At 37.7% G+C, this 22,220-nt stretch overlaps 1 protein-coding gene across 1 annotated transcript; it reads right to left on the bottom strand.

The window, feature by feature from the left end:
* Positions 1 to 1,441: 1,441 nt before the first annotated feature.
* Cnep1r1 (CTD nuclear envelope phosphatase 1 regulatory subunit 1) lies at positions 1,442 to 14,639 on the bottom strand. Its single transcript, XM_076838283.2, has 6 exons — positions 14,521 to 14,639; positions 13,417 to 13,488; positions 10,322 to 10,395; positions 6,830 to 6,939; positions 6,652 to 6,706; positions 1,442 to 2,799 (listed from the first exon to the last, which is right to left on the bottom strand). The coding sequence occupies exons 1-6, from the start codon at positions 14,543 to 14,545 to the stop codon at positions 2,758 to 2,760; spliced, it is 378 nt and encodes a 125-aa protein (XP_076694398.1). The 5' UTR covers positions 14,546 to 14,639; the 3' UTR covers positions 1,442 to 2,757.
* Between the last annotated feature and the right edge of the window lie 7,581 nt (positions 14,640 to 22,220).

Raw genomic sequence — 22,220 nt, 5'->3', positions numbered from 1 at the left:
AATGATTTTTTAATTTTTTTACTTTGATGATTTGGTATGACAACTAATCTTACAGAGAACGGACCCTCAGCCACACAGCTTTAAGTGTTTTACATGAATGAAGACTTCAATACTTAGAATAAACTTTGAAAGACTGGCATTAGGGCTGGAGTTGTGGCTCAGAGGTAGAGTGCTTGCCTCAGTGCGGGACCCTGGGTTCGATCCTGAGCACCACATAAAAATAAATAAGTGAAATAAAGGCATTGTGTCCCAAGTGCAACTAAAAAATAAATAAATAAATAAATAAATAAATAAATAAATATATATATATATAAAGACTGGCATTAGACCTACATCCTATATATCCATCTTCCTTTATCTAGGATATTGGTATTATGGCCATTTAATAAATGAAGAAACTAAGGTTGCATAATTTGACTTGTTAGAAAACTAGCAAGCAGCAAACCTAATTCAAAACCCAGTCTGACCTATAGGACTACACTCTTAACCATATTATAAAGACTCTTAAATTTGTAAGTCAGAGATTTGAGTTTTGATGTTAGGAATTGAAACTGGGGGTGCTAAACCACTGTGCATATCCCCAGCCTTTTTGTTTTTATTTTGAAACAGGGCCTCACTAAGTTGCTGAGGCTGGCCTGGAACTTGTGATCCTCTTGCCTCAGCCTCCCAAATCACTGGGATTACATATGAATACCACCATGTCTGACTTGGCTATCTTTAAATCCTGGGAACCCAGAGTAAGGTCATCACAAGTCTGAGACTGCTTTCCCTACTTGTAAAATTAGAGAACTGTTCAACTGTAACTCTCCCAACAGTGTGGAAGGAGAGAGGAGAGGATGGAGGTGGTGTTGAGAAACACATGAGGCAAGGATCCTTGAGTCATTTCATCTGGAGCAAAATTTTTTTGGGGAAATGAGATGTTCTGGTAGAAATAAAGTGAAGAAACTCTCTGGAAGGGTAACAGAATTTTTTTTTTTTTTTTTTTGAGCCAATGGACTCCAAGTAGTCTGGCATCAGGATATACCTTTCAAGTGCATGCAAATGCATACAGGCATATTTTTCTAGGGGAGAAGAGTCAAGATTTTTATTAAATATTCAAGAGTTCATAACTCCAAAAACAATTTAAGGACCTATAATCCCTCTTCAGCTTTATAGTCTTGGAGGAAACTGGAATTTAAGTTTGTAAAAAGCAACATGAGAAAACCTGCACTTTCTGATTAAAAGCCAAATGTTACTAGGTTATGATTAATAAGACATATTAAAGGTAACAATAACCTAATAAATTAGGTACCTACAATTAATGCTTCAAATTTGCTCTACTGGATACAGAGTTAAGGTAAATTATCTCATTTGGAATTGGCCTTTATCTGATACAGACAGTATGTTTAAAATATTTTTTTTTTCAGAGTTACATACTTACAATAAAGCAAAGAAAAAAGTCTAATCACTAGTTATATATAAAGTATTTATTTTTATGCACATATTTACCTACAAAATTTACAGAAAATAAAACAAAGCATAATATATAGAATACCCTCTAAGACTTCTTAGGAGTAGAGGGTTTTATTGCTGCAGTTCGAAGAATAAATTTTTTACATGTGAAAGCCAAGATGAATACATTTATGTTAAATGGCAGCCTTGTTAAAAAGTTTTGGTCTTATTATTGAAATTTCAGCTTTATGTTAAATGAAATTTAAAAGATTGCTCATGAAATAATTTAAACTTCCAAAATCTTCTATTAAACAGGTAAAAGGCACCTCCAGTACTTTAAAATATTTACAGCAATCCCAATAGTTTAATTTTAAGGGTTATTATAGTACATGTGGCTGTTATGCATACACAGTATGTCATTAACGCTCTCTAAACAGTGAGAATTGTAGACTCTAGTTTGTGGCACCGCTCCTATGTTATCCTGGGAATGGAGCAGGACACTCAGTCACACCTGTATAGTACTAGTGTAACAGTATATCCACCACAGCATTCAATCCAATTATCTAAAGCAACGACCATCAAATCCCCAAACAATACATAATTTATAACTAAAATTGTACATTCAGAAGACTTTGGGTGTTCTTAAAATTCTTAAAAAAATACAAAGTATATTTAGCATTAAATGAAAACAGTGAACTGAAAAACATGACAATAGTTGTGAGAGGTCAGTATCTGGTTTAGCAAAAATTGTCAAAAACATCTATAATTTCTTACAACATAATGGAGATGAGTTTTCCTCAGTCTAAGCGGAATCCAATGTTTTTCCTGCAGTACAATTAAAAGAGGAGTCACGAATGAAAGGCACACATAATAGCTGGTTTTGAAGAGCTGTGGGGATGGCAAGCAGATGTTCCTGAAAACACTGGTGCAGGAGAACAAAGTCCACACAACATTTTCCTCTTTAACATTGGCATTGATTTGCTATTTACAGTAGTTTGCAAAAATACATTATAAAAACTGAATGAGGTTCTGTTTCTAAGTTTAACTTAGTAACATACATACATACTTCATCTGCAAAAATCTTCGCAGGTGCTGAAGTACTAAAGTGACACTAATACTGAACACAGGTAATCAAAGGTACCAAAGCACTGATAACTTGAGTCATCACCATCATCAGGATAATTTGGGTATATATTGCACACTTCTTGTCAGTTGTTCTATAACCTTCACATATCCAACTGCAAAAGGAATCCTTTATGGCTTTTTGCTGTATCACTTATTTGAAGAAAAGACTGTTTTAGGTCCTATAACAATGAGTGCAGATTGTCATTGAACGTGAGGCCTAGGTTTCAAAATTAGTTTTCCTGTCTGTAAAAAAGAAAAATATTTTTTTTCAGTATAGTTCTATTAACATACCACCGTTTATTTATAAGCTTTAAAGGACATTTGCAGGAAATCAGAAATACTTAAAAATAGAAATACTTCTCTATACTTAGTCAATACTAAACAATTAACAGTTTTGTCTTCAAAGTTTCCTTTTTGTGGACTGAATTATTACTTTAACACACATGCACAAAGTTGGGGGTGTAACTCAAGGGAAGAAATCATGTTTAGCATGCACAAAGCTCTGGGTTCAATTTCCAGCATCAGAAACATAAAAAATAAAACCACACATATACATCTTTATTTGAAGACCCTGCCCACTGGTTACCCAGCCAATCAATCCACTTGATAAAATGCCAAACTGGTACAATTTATACTTCTTACCAAAGTCTGACACAAAAACCATTTCTCCTTTCCAACTTAAAAAAAAAAAAAAGTTCCTCACAAAAAAAAGTAAATGGTTTAGAACAATGAACATTTACACACTGCTCTTTAATTATGTTTGAAATTTCATAAATAAATACTTTTCCCATTGTTTTATTCAGTATGCTGGTAAAACTGTGTAAGCTGAGTCAAGTTTACAAAAAAAAAATCAATAAAAATAATAATAGTTAAGTGCATGTTACATAATCCAAACAATTCTGGGAATTTATCTTACGGAAACTAGATTCAAGTGCACAGATATACGTACTATTAACAATGCATTTATTCAATACTCATCAAACACCTACTATGTGCCAGGCCCTGTGTGAAGTGCTGGGATCTAGTAATGAACTAGACCAAGTCCCCTTATCATCATGGAGCTTAAGTTCCATCATAGAATACAAACACACATAGTATGGAAAGAAAGGAAACAACTGTATGTTCAATGGGGAATTAAATTATGATTCATAAAAATGGGACAATATGGGCTGGGGATGTGGCTCAAGTGGTGGCGCGCCCGCCTGGCATGCGTGCGGACCGGGTTCGATCCTCAGCACCACGTACAAACAAAGATGTTGTGTCCGCCAAGTACTAAAGAATAAATATTAAAAAAAAAAAAAATTTTCTCTCTCTCTCTCTCACACTCTTTCTTTAAAAAAAAAAAAAAAAAAGGGACAATATGCAAATAAAAAAAATCAAGACCAAAAATGAGATACAGGACCTGCATGTGATTATTGCCCAATAACTGGTGGTGAAAGAAGCAAATTTGAAAAATCTAGACCATATTCCTTTTATAAGTCAATAAGAGGGCTTGGGGATTTAGCTCAGTGGAGGGTGGTTACTCACATGCATAAGACTCTAGAGTTCAATCAGGAGCCCCCAGCACTCCCGCTCCCCAAGTCAATGAGAATATAAAACATGGTGGTTATCTTTGCTGGTGAAATTTCAGGTGGTTTTAATTATTTTTATCTTCAGTTTAAATGTGTTATTTAAACTGTATGGATTTTGTTTACCTCTTGATTCTTTCACTTAAATTTTGATCATTTAGTTTTTGGTAATTTCTTGATATCTTAGAATACTTTTTCCACTGTTTTACTGAGGCATAATTTTGATGCAAGAAAATGTGTAAAGGGCTGAGGGTATAGCTCAGTGGTACAGCATTTGCCCAGCTCGTGTGGCACTAGGTTTTAGGCTCAGAGTGAACACACACCCAAACAACCAACAATGACCAAAGCAAAACAAAACAAAAAGCAGAAAAGAATCTTGTAGTTTTGAGTTTGATAAACATGATGTTCATGTAGTCACCACTCTGAGCAAGCTATGGAACATTACCACCCAGAAAAATCCTCTGTGCCCTATTCCAGCCAATGGTGTCCATTCCCTACTCCACAGGGCCATAACCACTTTCAGCTTGGCCCGTATTTGATCTGTGAATAAACTGGATCGCATGTCTTCTTTTGTATCTGCTTCTTTCAATGTATTTCTGAGTTTCATCCATGTTAATTCATGTTTCACAATTTGTCCCTTTTAAATACTGAGTTCCACTGCATGCACATACCACTATTTATTTATCCACAGGGTTAGCCTATTTTAAATCTATTTTTAATCGTAAGATATTAACGCAATCCCATTATATATATATAAATAAATCAATACAGATATGCTAAGGCCATACTTTCTACCTAACTCAAATTCTAATTCTCTCCAGAAACTAATTCCAGCATGGGTTTATATATACAAATATAAATAAAAATTTCATGTCTCATATATGAAAATATTTACAGGTGAAATGTATCACTTGGGATTTGTTTCAAAATAATCAGGAGAAGAATGTAGGCAAAGGAACATATAAAATAGGAATGGCTTTGAGTTGATTACTGACACTAGGTACATGGAAGCTCATTATACTCTTCTCTTTAATTATATTGGAACATTTCCATAATTAAAACTTTAAAAAATGGTATCATACTATACATATTGTTTGGTAATTTGCTTTTTATGCCTAACATTCTGTTTTGGAAATCTCCCTTAGATTTATTTATTTTCTAAGACATGGCTACATCACAGTCAATTTTACCACTCCCTTGTTAAGAAACAAAGATTGTTTCCATTTTTTCAGTACTGCAAAAGATGTACAGTTAACAACCTTGTATTTGCTTCCTTCTTTCCAAGTGCAATGGTTCCCCACCACTGGTGGGTAGAATGGATACATCTGGAAGCCTAAGCCTGCACATTACAATTTATAACAATAATGAAAAGCTGCTCTCCAAATTGGCTGAACCAATTTAAATTCCCAACACAGCAATATATGGGTACATCCATTTTACCATTAGTAATAGAGTTATCAAGGTATTTAACTTTTGCCAATAAGACAGGTAAAGCAAATGGAACTATTTCATTTTGCATTTCCCTGATAAAAATGTCTAGTCTCATGCTGCCAAGGATGGCCCCAAATTCCTAGGCTCAAGTAATCTTCCTGTCTCAGTCTCTGGAGTAGCTGGGATTACAGGCATGTGACATTGTGACCAGTTATCAATGTCTTTTTAAACATATTTAAGACTTTAATCTATATGGAATTTAGTTTTTTTATTGATGCAAGGGGAGAGCTAAATTCATTTTATTCCAAATGAAGAGCCAATTCTTTCTCTTACTTTGAAATACTATCTTTTATCCTCTAATTCTAAAAAACAAATGTGAGTTCAGTCTTTATTCTTCTCTATTGATCCAGCTGTTTTCTTGCCTTATTGCCGTTTTTTCCCTTTTTGTGGTGCTGGGAATGGAACTCAAGGCCTCACACATGCTAGGCAAATGCTCTACTGCTGAGTTACATTCCCAGCCCCCTCATGCTTCTTTTGAGTTTTTATTCTAATTTTATATAATGAACAGTATTATTTAATTTTTTAAATGGAGGTAAAAAATACTTTTATAAATAAAACAAGCAAATAGAAGGTAACAATCAAAACCATGAGACACTTGTAATGCACTGGTCCTCGATCTATTGTTTAAAACACAGCAGGCCATCTATCTATAGCCCACAAATTAATGTATGCCTTATTTTACAAAGATACTGAATACCACAAGATATAAACCAATATGTTTTGAGCTATTTGGGGCCAATATTTGTCATATTTTATTGAATCTAAGATGGCTTCAATTTTAGGACATATCATGACTGCATGCCATTAATAATGATTAAACTGTCAACTCTGCCAATTTAATTGATACTATTATTACATGTACCTCAATTGTAGAGATATTAAAATGTAGAAAACTGTTTCTTAGAATCAACACTATAAGAGACATTCTATTAATTTCACAAATAATTTATTATTAATAAAATGTCTGTTTTTCTAAAGCTAAACACTTGAGTTCTTTCATGTAGTTCTACAATTTTCTAACAAAAAGAATACTTACATCATCACAAGACATATTGTACTCTGCTAATACTGTTCGACATCGAGCTGCTATACTGAAGAAATGTGGTCAAAGGAAAATTTCTCATTTAAAAATAAGTTTCTAATAAGCACCTAGATAACCGAGAAAATGCTTTAGTTTTGTTCAGAGAATAAAGTCAATTGGTGGTAAAGGATACATTGACGGTGCAACTACTCTCTTGTGTATTCCAGCAAAGAACAAGCCTATTAGAGTGATACAGCTAATTGTAAAAAATGGATGATTCCATAATGATGTGAAGAAGGACACCTGTAAAAGAAAAGTGTGAAATATAAAAATGTTAAAATCTTAAGATATTGATTGCAACCTCCCCACATGTACAGAAATAAATGTAGTATTTTTATTATCTAAAGTACAAGAATTTGATGACTTCCAATAGTCCTAGTTATCTTTATTGCTACTCTGTAAAACTGAAAATGATGTGCATAAGATACACATATAGCCTCAATATAGCAAGACAATACAGCAATATCCAGTCTATTCATTTCAAATACTTGAACCATTACAAATTCATTCCTATAATCAAAAAACAAGCCTATTACAAATATTTACTAAATTCTGTGTTCAGTGAATGAAGATGAGGCCTGTAGTTAAATGTGATCTAGCTACTTTTCCTGTAAAAGTTTCCTTAAGAGTGGGCCAGCTCTGACATTCACAATCTGGTCCTGGTCAAGTCTCTAACCCCTGCCACACTTCCCCACACGTTACCTTCCCTATGTGGCTAACTCCTACACACAAACCCTTATGGGCTCAGCTTCAGCAACACCATTCTTCCTCCAAGCAAAAAATGAGTTTGGTTTTGAAACTACTGAGATTTTTAATGGTTACAGAATATTCAAGCAGAGAAAAAATGATTCATGGCTATCTGAATAAAACTAGAATTCAAGAGAAAGAAAAGACTTTTTTTAGATCTGAATATAATCTCAGATGATGGCAGAAAACGGGACAACACAAAATTCTAAGATATGCAGAGGGACAAGAGTTTAGGACCTACGAATAGAATAAGAGAGGGCATCTAAAACACATGACTGGGGAATAAAACAGGCTGAACAGAGAGAGAACAAGCATTTAAGAGAATCTAGGAGAAATCAAATTGGATCAGTTAACTAGATGGGACTAATAAATTCAAGCTAAGCACATCCCTACTCCACTTCAGATGTGTCCTATTTTTTTATTTGTTCTTTTTAAATATACATAGCAGTAGAGTATATATGACATAACATACACGGAGTGTAACTTATTCTAATCAGAACCCCATTCTTGTGGTTATACATAATGTGAAGTTTCACTGGTTGTGTAGTCTTACATGAACACAGGAAGATGTGTCCTATTTTTAAGACAGAGAAGTAAACACACGTGCATATTTCAAAACAAAGAAAAGCACCAGGTAGATGGTTCAGCAAGGCATTATTTAAAAAAAATCTGCCAAATAAAGAGATGAAAAGCTGAATATATCAGGACAGAAGAAGCACCCCAAAAAGATGAGATCCTAACGAGAGGCTAATATTCCAGAGGAGTGTTTTCCTAAAAACCTCTGAGGACAGTTTTGATTCCTGTAAGCCAGCTGTGTGGTCTGCACAATTAGCAGATATAATGCTTTACTTTTTAATTTTAATTATGTCAGTCAGTTTTAGCCTCTTTTCCTCCATATTAACAATCAACTGCCTCCAAACAGCAGCTGTCCCCTTTGACCAGGCATCTGCTACATCCCTTCTCTCACAGTCTCTTCCAGCTAGCATATGGCTTCTGTGTTTGCAACTCCTGCTTAAGTCACAACTGCTGGTTAAGACTCTTGTCAGGTCTGGGGTTATTAAATACTGAAATAAAAAGAGCCAACCCTAAGGCTAATGGTTATATTCTCACCTAATTTAGAAAATTATATTAACTACATAGTTTTGGTTCTATTTCAAATTACATTTAATTCTGTGTTTTATTAAGATCTCAACTAGCTGAAATCAGCTTATATTTTTCCCAATTAGAAGTCAGACTCATTTCCCAAGATAGATCTTTTTCAATCTTCTTGCCAGCCTCTTTCTACTCTCGCCCTAAAGATGAGTACCAAACGCAGCCTTGAGATCAGAATTTTACAAATGAACACACAGGAGAGTTTCCTGTCTGCCATAAAACCCCTCTATTAACATAAAACTCCATCACCAACTTCCCTTACTTCCTTATCCTTTTATATCTCCCCTTTGGTGAACAGTCAGGGAGACTACATGCTAAATAAACCCTGGCCACCTGAAATTCCACTTAAACTGATAACAAAAAGCCTTACTCTATGTTTTTCTCTTGTATAACCTAAAAGCTTATAAATAAAATTACAAGAAGTAGTGTTCTAATTAGAGTTTAAGGGGGGAGGGTGTAGCTCAGTGGTAGAATGCTTGCCTAGCATATATGAAGCAATGGGTTCAATCCTCAGCACCACATAAAAATAAATAAATAAAATAAAGGTATTACATCCATCTACAATTAGAAAAATAAAAATAAATTAAAAATTTTAAAGAGGGGAAAGGGATTTTTAAGATTTGTGAAAATTATAACATTGTTATTATCTAAATAAAAACTGCACTGGGGGAAAAAGTTCATGAAAAATTGAAGACTACTGCTTCTCTAATAAAAAAGCCAAAGTTTGAAATTAAGGCACAATACAGTAGAAAGAGGCAGAAATTTGAGAAACATTTTATCAGCTTTCATCAAAGAATGCTTCAAGAAATAACATTATGAAATCTTTTATTGCATTTGGTGTAGAAATGTTCTCGCACAGTGCCCAATGGGAGATTTCTTGGCATTTCCTATATTAAACTCCAGGCAGGAAATTTTTTACAGATAAATGCTGAGAAAGAAAAACTTTGCTAGCTCAAGGACTGATACATGTGTTCTCCTCACAGACAACGAAAAGCGTAGAATTAACCTGTGACTTCACTGATTATGCAACTCAGATTAATTGATAACTCAATTCTGGTAATTGTATGGGGTTACATAGCCTATATACCAATAACCTGGTTTCCTTCCTGGTTTTGACCTCCTGGTCTGTTTTTTGTTTTTTGGTTTTTTTTTAAATACCTTTATTCCATTTATTCATTTGTATGTGGTGCTGAGGATTGAAGCCAGGGTCTCACAAATTCTAGGCAAGCACTCTACTGCTGAGCTATAGCCCCAGTCCCGCTAATCGGGTTTTTAATCACACTTAGTTTGCTATTTTGTCATGTTTCCTATAAAATCACCCCAAAAGCTTTATGGGATGAAGAAAGGTATTAACAGAGATAACTCAGAAAAAAATATAATTTATAAAAGTTGGCACTGATGACACTAAATAAACAAAGCAGGATAGAGATGTTCACACTGAAATAAACAAAAATGAGATGTAAAAAAATGGAAAATCTGTTCACAAACTCAGCAGTGAATTGAGAAATAACATAAATGGAGTAACATTTCTTAGGCCTTTTCCCTTGTAAAAATAATTCACAACAGTCAAAGTTTTCCTTAAGCAAATTAATGTAGGGCATATTTTAATAGAATGATTAATATCATTAGTAGTAGTTACAGGTAGCATATTAATAATACTTTACAATTAACAAAGAACTACTATATCTCATTTAATCTACTAAAGATTTTAAAACGAAACTTCTACCTTTTGTGTCTCAGGATCTATTAACCAGTTCCAGGCACCAGTAGCTGTACAGACAGATACCACTATAAGCAGCACTGATGAAAGATAAACACGAAATTAGTAAGCAAATGTACCCTTAATACATGACACTACAACCACCAGTTCCTAATAAATGACAGTCAAGGAATGTAGCACTTCATTAAATGGAAAATTCCTTGATTGGATTAAAGAATCAGGAGAATTGCCACAAGACCTTGAGAATTCTCTTAAATATTCTGAACCTCAGTAATTGATAACAACTTCCTTATTAGTTAAAATTTATGAGAATGAACATTAATGAAATTAAAACCAAGAATCCAGATGGCGAAACTTTAATATAAGATTCTGTTATATAACTTTCACTGTGCTTTGTGTTGATTTTGCAGATCTGATAAACAACCAAAAACTTCTCATTTTTTAATGTAAACAAGCCAAACAAAGACTCCTTTTTGAATGCACTGAGAATTCTGTTTAAGGGGTGCTGCCCTGCAGACAACTGCCTGCTGTTGAATTAACAAAGGTCAGTGTTAGAAGTATGGAGTCAGTGTGGAGCAGACCAATCAATATCAGATTTCCCATAAGGACTTAAAGGAAAGTGAGCATAGAAATTACAGCTAGTTTAGAGCTTGTAAAAGGTTTATTTTTTCCTACTAAGCTAGACTTATTTTAGAAATTCTAAATAGATCAGAAATAAAACTTAAGTCACTAAAGAACTGTAAATGGGCATGAAGAGCTAGTTTATATTCTGAAGGTGAGGACAGCTGCATGTCTTTCAGTTAGGATACATAAAACTTTCAAATATGCAGATCAAAAAAAAAATACTAAAACCTTATTTCTTCCAGAGTTGGAAGAGTTAAATCACAGAAAAAAATTAATTTAATAACAAAATCAAAATTTCAAATTTATGTTCTGAGCTAAAAGAAATTTCAATTTCTTTTTTTAAATGTGGATATTTTATTTTTTTATTTATTCTAATTAAACTCAATTTCTTATAATTCTGTATTTCCAGAAACAAATATACAATATCATCCAATTTTCTTCAAATGAAGTAAAACCAAAATTAAAATACCAGAAAGAATCTCATATACATGCTTTTTATTTGATTGGTGCATTAACCAAGCTGATGTCATTTATATTTCAGCACTGAGACACATGTCAGAGGAAGAGTAAAGTGTGTTCATTGTATCATTTTATAAAACAGCAGCATCATATGCATTTTAAAAGATTCTCAAATAACAGTGAAACAAATTTTGGGGGGGAGCAATTCCTAGTTAAACCAGAGAATATGATAAAATCATTACTTCAGGATTCTGACCAACCAGAATTGAAGTATATGATTAAAACTTCACAAATAGATCTAATAAAAATTTCACAAAAAATTCTGATGTGGGGGGGAAAACCCTTAACTTCAACATTTCTCTTTTGGTCCTGCAAACTAAGGTACAGTTAGAAATGAATTGTGTTTTTGGGGTGCGGATATAGCTCAGAGGTAGAGTACTTGCCTAGCAGGCTTGAGGCCCTGGGTTCCATCCCCAGTACCACCATAAAAAATGTATGACCGGGCTGGGGCTGTGGCTCAGAGGCAGAGTGCTTGCCTACCATGTGTGAGGCACTGGGTTCGATCCCCAGCACCACATACACATAAAATCAAGATATTGTGTCCACCTATAACTAAAAAATAAATATTAAAAAAAAAATGTATGATCTCAATGTGTGCTACTGTACTTTCTTCTAGCAGGAATTAAATTTCAATCATGAACATCCAAGACATTAGCTCATTATGTCCCATGGTCTTATACAGAATTTGAAAACTTAGAACTTAATGAATTAAGACTGGTCCACAGCCAGCATGGTGGCACATTCAGTTATTAGACAGGCAGGGACAAGAGGATCACTTGAGCCCAGAAGTTGAGACCAGCCTGGATAACATGAGACCCCACTGAAAAAAAGAACTGGTCCTAACACAAGTTAGCAAAGCTTTTTGTTTGATATCTCTTCACTTATGTATTTGTCCATATTTCCTACATAGTATTTTTAAATGGGGCAGTGACTATAATTCATTCAAATAACATTTTGCAGCACTGATATTTATGAATAGATAGTAATAATGTGAATTGCTTGTCTGGGTCAGGCTCCAAAGCAGTGCAATTATGCAGTAAAATTCAACTAAGAAATTTAATAATGTTGGCAGATACACACTAAATATTATGATTTTAAATTTTTTGATGCTGGGGACTGAACCAAAAGCCTGGCACAAACTAAGCACATACTCTACCACTAAGTTATAAGTTCCAGCCAAAATGTAGTTTTTCTTTTTCTACTACTGGGGATTGAAACTGGGGTGCACTACCACTGGGCTACATTCCCAGTCCTTTTCATTTTATTTTGAGACAAGCTTGCTAAGTTGCTGAGGTTGGCCTCAAACTTTTGATCCTCCTGCCTAGGCCTCTTGAGCTGCTAGGATTACAGGTGTGTGCCACTCCATCAAGCATTTTTTTTTTTTTTTTTGAGTGCTGGGGATTGAACCCAGGAACAGTCTACCACTGAGCTATATCCCCAGCCCTTTTCATTTTTAGATAGGTTCTCATGATATTGCTCAGCTGGCCTTGAACTCTTGAGTTCTCTTGTCCCAGCCTTGGTGGTAGCTGGGATTACAAATTCACTCCACTGTACCCAGCTGCCTTTTCTTAAAATTTATTTCAATACTTTGTAGGCAAACTGTAAAACTGTTAAAAAGGGTAATAAAATTCGTATTACTTGTGTTCTTATCTAAATAGTGATAGTATCTTTTATAACAAATTAAAGTGTATGTATTTTTATGGAAAAATTAAAATTCATCCATAAAATATATGGTGTTCTTTTAGAGTAGCCAGTTATAATGTTCCTTTTCTTAAATATTTCTTTGTAATGCATTGTGATGTTAAATAAAGTTTAAAATTGTTTAAAGAAAAATCTTATGAATTAGTAAAGCAAGCATTTGTTAATCAGAAGTTTTATGTAAAAGCAAATCAGTCCTTCTAAGGGATAAAAGATCAACTATCACTTTATCCTCCCATACAAAACATTGAGGAACTTACTTCTCCAACGTCCAGTGGCAGGTTGCAAACAATGAATATATTCAGTAAGTCTCCTCTCGAAAGCCTTGAGATCTAGGTAAAAAGATTTTGGTTCTCTAATTAGCCACTCCAACTATTTTTGAATCCATCAAAAGGAAATTTTAGAAAGACTAAGTGCTTCAGATCTCACACACCAACTTATATGTATCCCTGCGCTGTTCGTTTACTGTAACAGTTTTAACCACGTGACAAAAACATTAGATTTCCAATTTCACGTTGAGGAAATTGGCTGGTTCACTTTTAGAAGCTTCAAAAACTGGTAGGTGGAAAATCAGCAGCTTCAACGGGCACCAAAACCCAACGGCGGAAGGCTGCAAATCAAAGAATTAAAAAGAAGTCGAGTTCTAATTCTCTTGGAACCAAGAACTTTCTACTAGAACACCACCCAAACCTTCGAGGACTGCCATTATCCGGTTGCGCCTTCTAAGTCTATTTCTTTACTAGACTTATTGACACTTGTAACGTGTGCGTGTGTAAAGACGCTAGCCTTTATCCTGATCCCTCTGCAAGGGTTGCAAGGTGATCTGGGTGGCACCATCAAAGCGCCTACACCTTGCTCTGAGACCGGGGCGCCCGAGGAGCTTGCTCTGAAAAAGAGGTGGGGTTTCACTTCCACGCTGGTGTTTTTAAACCTTCAGACCTCGAAGCACTTCCTAACCCCGAAAGTTACCGGAAACCACGGAGCCGACGAGGGATTCAGCTCTCAGCTCGCTGGGTTATCGGGTATGGAATGAAAACGAGTCAGCACCCCGTAACCTGCGAGGGGCAAGCGTTCGCCAATGAATAGGAAATAAAAGTACAGCCCTGCAGGAGCTCCGCGGTCCAGGCCGGGGTGGCCGGGGTGGCCAGAGAGGGGGCGCGGGGGAGGAGAGAGCTGACGCGCCGCCCCCGGCGTGGGGCCACCTCGCCGGCCCCTGAGCACCCCCAAGAAGCTCCGGGCCGCATCACTCCATCCTCCACGGCCTCCGCTGTCCGAGAGGGGGGTCTCCGCGACGCCGCCCCCACCCCCGAACCCCGCCGGCTACCGGGAGGAGCCCCAGGACCATCCTGGGTGACCCGCCTTACCTTCCGCCTGCTCCAGCGAGTTCATTTCGGGCGGCAACTCCGGTCACCGCCGCTGCCCCGTCCGCATCGCAGCCCCGCGGCCCCCGCCCGGTCCACGGCGCCAACTCCCACCTCTAACCGCTCCCTTCTACCCCTCCCCGTCGCACCGCCCCTTACCTAGATCCGCCGCGCTCATTGGATACCTCTGCCGGACTCGCCAACTAAGACGGTTTTCTATTGGCTAATTTTCGCACTAGCCTCGGGATCCAGCGTTGGACGGTCAGCCGGAGGGACCAAGAACTGCTGGAGGCCGGAGTGATGTAACGCTGATGCCGCCTCCTGCCCCGGGGAGGAACTGCAGGTTACCCGAATCACTTCGTTCATTCTTACACTCCTCCCTAATTCCCTGCTTGCTTCTTTCATTCATCAAATAGCAATTGATCGGCCACTACCTTCCGGGCAGTATTCTGGTCGGTATCGAGGGGTACAGAAATCCACAGGTTTTTCCTCCCCTCCAGGAGCTCAAGGAGAAATCAAATATGTACAGAACTAGGTAGAACCCCAAATGGTGGATTCTCTTAATTATGGCACCTCTTTCCCAGATACCCAACCCCTTAAGCATTTCTTTCTTGCTTTCTTCTGACGTCACCTATGTTTTATAAACCATAAAGAAGTCTCAATATCTATAACTTTAAAAAGATCTGTAAGGGGTTGGGTACACTTATATTTGATGACTGTGCATTCTTGCCTATTTCCTGATGATGATTCATTCATTCAAGTTATTTATTGCATGACGTGATAGGCACTTTATTCAATTATGAGCAAGACAGACAAGATTCCTGCCCTCAAAGTGTAGGAGTTATAGCAAGCAATAAACATGAAAATAAGTAATTTATTTCAGATAAGGATAATTTTATGAAGGAAATAGCAGGGGAATAAGATATGAGATAAAGTAGGTTAACAGGAGTAGTATTTGAACTGAGAACACCAAGATGACAGAGAAGTATCCAGCCGTGCAAAGATGAGGATGAAGAAGGTTCGAAGCAGCTGGCCTCCCCCACCCCCACTACCGGTATTTTGTGTATTTTATTCACTCTCAACTTTCTACTTCCTCACTTGACAGCAGCATTCATTGACATACCCCCTATTATTTCATTTGGTAGGTTCCTCTACTGTAGCACTTTTCCATTATCTCATTTAAACTTGCACAGTGACATTTTTTAAACTATGGGTCAAACCCTTTAGGTCAAGAAATCCATTTAATGACCCACAACCATTATTTTTTAATGAACTAAACTAAAAATTTAAAGTAATATCATTGAAAATGATGATAAATTTAGTTTCCTGGTCTTTTGTTTTAGCCTGTGTGCTAAAACAGGCTTTGTGTTCTTATCAAAATTGTATATACCTGACTGAGGGTTCCAGTAAACAAACGTTGTTTTTTTTTTAAAGTTTGAAAGGCAGGTATTCATAGGCCAATTTTACCGCTGAGTAAAGCAAAATGAGCCCAGGTCTTATAATTACCATCATAGCCCGGATGGAGGCCTTAAGTCAAACTTCCCCTTTTGACTTCTTGCTCAATGTTCCATTTCTCTATCTCAAAGTCCAGGTCATCACAATTCCCTTTGGCACCCAGCAGTGCTTAGAGAACGGCCATTGAACATCTGTTTTATGACAGGCTCTCCTGGGCTAGATGCTGGGGAGGGGAGCAGTGAGACTAACTGAGGAAGAGGATAAGTGGGAGGTTCGATAAATTGCCTTCAAAAGAGGCAACTGTGATCTTTGCAGGGCTTTTGTTTGCCTGAGTGGCGTGTGCAAATTTTGAGCAAGAGCCTGGGATAAGAGAGGGAAGAGGAAGGGCTGTCTCCGGGCCTCTTCCCTCTCCATTCTTTGTTTTCAACTATGCTCAAACAAATGTTGAGCGTGCCTTTGCAGAGGTGAATTTTATTAGCCTGTCACGGGCCTCGACCTGTACGGATCATAGTGTTACCGCTGTTGACCGGTGACGAGTGCTTGCTTCCCCAATGTTGAAGAATAACACCAGAGAAGCACGCCGGGGCAAGGTCAGAGTGGAAAATTAGAAGTTTATTAAAGGACAGCAGAAAAGACTTCTCCGGGAGGAAGAAGGGGACCCAAGAGGTGGAATCCACTGAAGGGCGAATGTATTCTCCTTTTTATAGTTTTTGGTGATGGAATGTAGTTGGGAAGGCCCGAAAGGTTGGGATACAGGTGGGCCAAAGAAGTAATCTGGGCACTTCTGAGTCAAGTTTGCTGTTTATTAACATTTCTTTGGGATGGGCTATTTCCAAATCTGTTGGGGGCTGTTTCCTGGACTTCATTAACATCCCAAGAGTTGCTCAACTTTTCCGGAAATTCATTCTCAACATGGCCTCCATTTTAGATTTCACTTGATATTAGACCCGATTTACCTAACTACACTGACTACCTAATTTTAAATCTGGCTTCAGTAGGACTTGAGTAGGGGAGAAGTAGAGGAAAATAGAACCCAGAGTCCCGCTAAGGAATTTGGAACCTATGGCAATGGGGAGACCAAAGGGAACAGATTTATAGAAACATCATATTGATATGATTTCACAAGAAGATAGTTGCAGGCCCTGGGATGTGAGCTGAGGGTACTAGGACTGCCTGTAATCCCAGCAACTGGAGAGGTTGAGGCAGGAGGATCAGAAGCTCAGGGCCAGCCTGGGCAACTTAAAAGGACCCTGTCTCAAAATATAAAATAAGAAGGGCTGGGCATGTAGCTCAGTGTTGGAGAGCCCCTGGGTTCAATCCCAGTAAAACACACAGACACACACCAAGACAAAACACCAAAGACCTTAAACACTGGTGGTAAGATGAAAGTAGGCTTCTAAGAGGGACAGCTAAAGAAATAGCTAAGGTTTGTGATCTTTCATTGGGGGGGTCTGGCACTCTGTTTTTGAGAGGGAGCTCTGTGGCCACCGGGTGCTTTCACACCACTTCAGAGATAAGGATAGATTAGCAAATGAGTTGACTAGTCCCCAAACCCCTATCTGGAGCTCTTCTCATCCACCTTCTCCACCTGGTGCAGAAGGTCAACGATAGACTCAGCCTGATCTTTTCTTAAAATTGGGCATCTCGCCACAAAGCCATGAAAAGATAATTTCGGCTTTACTATAAATTACTGCAAATTCTGAACCTGCTTGGAATGCCTGCCCGTGCCTTGAACTCACCCATGCCTGGCTCTGACCAGATAGCAGCCCTCTCTGAAACTTAGTGACACCTCATAAATATTGGCCTTCCCTGGCCAGACAACGATCCTCTCTGAGGCTCTAATGGTCCTCATAAATTCTGATGTTGGGGCCAGCAAAAATGTTAAACTACCATTTGTGTTATGCTCCTCAGAGTTCTGTTTTCTGTAACCCCCCTTTGTGTAACTTTCTGGGCTATAAAGCTGGGCTGCAGGAAAGCTGGGTGCTCTCTTGTTCCCGCTGTTTTGGGAGGGAGAGGCAGCCCGGCCGGTAGAAATAATAAGCTTGCTTTAATTTGACTTTAATTGGAGTCAGTGGTCTTTTCTTGCGTCCTGGTCTAACAATCAGTGGGCTCCACCCTCTACGCGGATTAATGGTCTATCCCTTCTCACCACCAGCACTGCGGCCACCACACCACCACATAGGTCCCATTACTACAAGGGCCTGTCACTGGTCCTCCGCTTCCACCCTTGTTCCCAGCAGTGGCTTTTAAAACACCAAAAGATATTGTTTCTCTCTTCAGCTTAGAACTCCCCCACTGGCTCTGCAAAGTTACTCTGACTATGCTTTATCATACTGTTTTTCTCCTCAAAAAATTTTGCAAGCTGGGCCTGGTGCTGCATGCATGTGATCCTGTTGAATCAGGAGGCCGAGGCAGGCAGATGGAAATTTCAAGGCTAAGCTCAGCAATGTAGCCAGGCCCTAAGCAGCTTAGCGGGACTCTGTCTCAAGAAAAAAAATCAGAAGGGCCGGGAGTGTGGCTCCATGATAAACAACAACAACAACAACAAAAACCTAGGTTCAATCCCCAGTGCTGCAGATAAATAACTAAATAAAATAATTTGACAAACTCCTCACACACTTTTTAGGTGACATCTAAAAATTTCATCATAGATTTCAAAATTTATAAAAAGATGTGATTTCTGGTACAGGGTAGATACTGACTTTCAGAAATAAAGCAATTTCATTTTTTTTTTCTCTGTTTTTGCAGTGCTGGGGATTGAACCCAGGGCCTTGTACATGCAAGCAAACACTCTACCAACTGAGCTATATCCCCAGCCCCCAGATTTTATTATTTTTATGAAGTATTCAAAGGCATCTAAACACTATGGCAATTTTGATATCTACCATCATCCCTTTAAAAATATATGATTATGTCTTATGAATATATATGATTATGTCTTATGAATATAGATACAAAAACCCTTTTAGAAAACTGTTAGCAAATCAACTTTAACAATATAAAAACAGGATTATGTTGAGAGCCACAGTTTAGTCGGAATAATGGCATTTTGCTAGAGGGAATGGTTGAAAGGTGACCCTGCTCAGGAATAGGGCAGCTCCGGGATTAGGGCGGATCCTGCTGGGATTAGGGTGGGTCCTGCTGCCTTGGATTCCCGTGGAGTTCTCATGGGGTTGGGAGAGAATTGGTGGAGGAAGTGTGTTCCCGGGAAGTGTGTGTAGAGTGTTGGTGAGAGTTCGGGAATAAAGAGTTGCTGTTTGAACCTACAAGGCTTGGTGGCGGCTTGGTTATTTTGTGCCCAGCCAGACTGCGGCAGGATTATACACCACAGTGAATTGTGATTTATTGCAGGAATGCAAAGTTGGTTTAGCATCAGAAAATTCGTCATTCAACATAGCAACAGAATAGAGGACAACAATCCCATGATTTGATGAGGATGTCAAGAATTGGGGGCGCTCATACATTGCTAGTATCAATTTAAAATGGTGCAGCCACTTTGGAAAACAGTTTGGCAGTCCCTAAAAAAGATAAACACCCAGTCATTATATGAACCTGCAATTTCATTCCTATGTATATACCCAGCAGAATTGAAAACACATTCATGCAAAAACTCAGCTGTGGATGTGTAGAGAAGAACTGTTTATAGTAGCCAAAGAATGTAAACAACTGAAATGTTCAGCAACTAATGAACGGATGAACACATGAAGCTCCATGTTAGGCAATGGAATAGTATTCAATAATAAAAAGGAATGAATTTCTGATACATGTTGCTAAATGGATGAACATTGGAAGCATGGTAAGTGAAAGAGGTCAAATACAAAAGCCAACATACTATATGTTTCCATTTATGTGAAATATCCAGAGTAGGAAAGTCTACAGAGATGGTGGACTCATGGTTGCCAGCCATTTGGGAAAAGAGAAAATGGGGAATGTTGACAAAGAGTAATAGATTCCTTCCCAGGGGAATGCAAACGTAGAGGAATTACATAGACAAGATGGTTGCACAACTTTATAAATATACTTAAAACCACTAAATTGTACACGTTAGAAGGGTGAATTTTATGGCTTGTAAATTATATCTCAATTTTTAAATATGGGGGGGGATCTCCCAATTATCTTAATAGCTGCAGAATAATCATTTGACAAAATCCAACTTTCATGATAAAAAAAATCACTTGACAGGGTAGGAATAGAAGGAAACTTCTTCTATGTGATAAAAGACATCTATAAAACCCATACTTAGCAACACACTTTAAAAATTTTGTTTAGTTGTGGGTAGACAAAATACCTTTATTTTATTTATTCATTTATATAGTGCTGAGTATTAAACCTAGTGCCTTTCGTGTGCTAGGCAAGCCCTCTACCACTGAGCTACCACCCTAGCCCCTAGCTTCACACTTAAGGTGTAAGACTGGATGATTTCCTCTAAGATTAGGAACAAGACAAGATTATCCACTACTGTTCAACATTGTACTGGAGGTTCTCGCCAGGGTAGTTTAGGCAAGAAAATGGATCAAAAGAACTCTGATCAGAAGAAAGAAGTAAAACTCTGTTAGATGGCATGATCTTTTCTGTAAAACCCAAGAAATTAACAAATAAGAACTAGCACATGAACTTGCAGTGTTGCAGGGTACAAGATCAACACACGAAATCAATTGCATTTCTCTACGCTACCAATGAACAGTCCAAAGATGAAATTAACAAAACAATTCTTATCATCACTGAGAATAAACCACTTAAGAATAAATTGAGTGGTGGCACACACCTGTAATCCCAGCAACTTGGGGAATTGAGGCAGGAGGATTGCAAGTCTGAGGTCAGCCTTGGTAAAACTTAGGCCCTGTCTCAACATGAGAGATAAAAAGGATCGGGATGTAGTTCAGCGATAGAGCACCCCAGGTTCAAACCCCAGTATAAAAAAAATAAGTAAATTTAGCAAAAGAAAGGCAAGACTACAAAAACATTATAATTACACTGAAAGAAAATGACCATTCCTAAATAAATGTAAAGACAGATCACATTCCTAGATTAGAAGACATTGTCAAGATGGTACTGCTCCTCAAAATGATCAGTGCCATCCCAATTAAAATATAAGATTTTTTTCGTTTGTTTTGTAGACATTGACAAATTGATTCTAAATTTCATGTGGACATGCAAGGGACCTAAAACAGTCAAAATAATTTTGGAGAAAACAAGTGAAGATGGAAGTCTCACACTTCTCAATTTCAAAACTTACTACAGAGCTATAGTAATCAAGTCTGTGGTGCTGGCCTGAACCATGCAAATGTATGGCTGGACATAGGAATCGATGGAATGCACTTGAGGGTTTAGAAACAAACTCTGTATTTATGATCAACTAATTTTTGACAAAAGTGCAGAGATAATTCAGTGGGGAAAGGATAGTCCTTTCAACAACTGATATGGGACTCAGTTGTCCACATGCATAAGAATGAGTTGTACCCCTTCCTCACACCATACACAAAAGTCAATGCCAGTGGATCAAGTAGGAGCTAAAACTAATAAGTCATTTAGAAAAATTTAAAATTTTAAAGAGAGAGAGAGTGAGAGAGAGAATTTTTTAATATTTATTTTTTAAGTTTTCGGCGGACACATCTTTGTTGGTATGTGGTGCTGAGGATCGAACCTGGGCTGCACGCATGCCAGGCGAGCATGCTACCGCTTGAGCCACATACCCAGCCCCCTAATAAGTCATTTAGAAGAAAACTTAGGAGTAAATCTTTTTGACTTGGAGCTGGGCAAAGCTTTCTCAGATACTATACCAAAAGTGAGGGAGCAAAAGAAAAATGCATAAATGGAACTTCAACCAAGTTAAAACTTGCCAGGCACTGCGGTGCATGATTAGAATCCCAGTGACTGAGGAGGCTGAAGCAGGAGGACTGCAGATTGAAGGCCAGCCTCGGCAATTTGGTGAGACACTGTCTCAAAATAAAAAAATAACGGGGGGGGGGTATATCTGTCCTGGACATCTAACCCTGACCCTAACCCTAACCTCTAGTTCAATACCAAGTACTAGCGGGAAAAAATTAAGAACTTTGTGCATAAAAGGTTATCACTGAGAAAATGAAAATAGAAATCACAAAATCTGAGAATACATTTGTGAATCATGCATCTGATAAGGGACTCACTCAGAATTTATTTAAAAAAGAAAAGAAACCCTCATACAACTCAACAACGAAAAGACAAGTAACCCAATTAAAACACAGAGAATCTGAATAAATATTTCTTCA

The sequence above is a fragment of the Callospermophilus lateralis genome, chromosome 18, assembly GCF_048772815.1.
Source record: "Callospermophilus lateralis isolate mCalLat2 chromosome 18, mCalLat2.hap1, whole genome shotgun sequence".
Taxonomy (NCBI): Eukaryota; Metazoa; Chordata; class Mammalia; order Rodentia; family Sciuridae; genus Callospermophilus; species Callospermophilus lateralis.
The sequence above is the reverse complement of the archived record's forward strand: the minus strand, read 5'-3'. Positions and strand labels throughout refer to the sequence as shown.

What these genes read in the sequence shown, in the direction of transcription:
- Cnep1r1 (XM_076838283.2), bottom strand. Translation starts at nt 14,545, where the DNA reads ATGAACTCGCTGGAGCAGGCGGAAG. An exon ending in TAGATCCTGAGACACAAAAG is followed by an intron (nt 6,940 to 10,321) that starts GTAGAAGTTTCG and finishes TTTCTTTTACAG; the next exon opens with GTGTCCTTCTTCACATCATT. An exon ending in AGAGTAGTTGCACCGTCAAT is followed by an intron (nt 6,707 to 6,829) that starts GTATCCTTTACC and finishes ACATTTCTTCAG; the next exon opens with TATAGCAGCTCGATGTCGAA.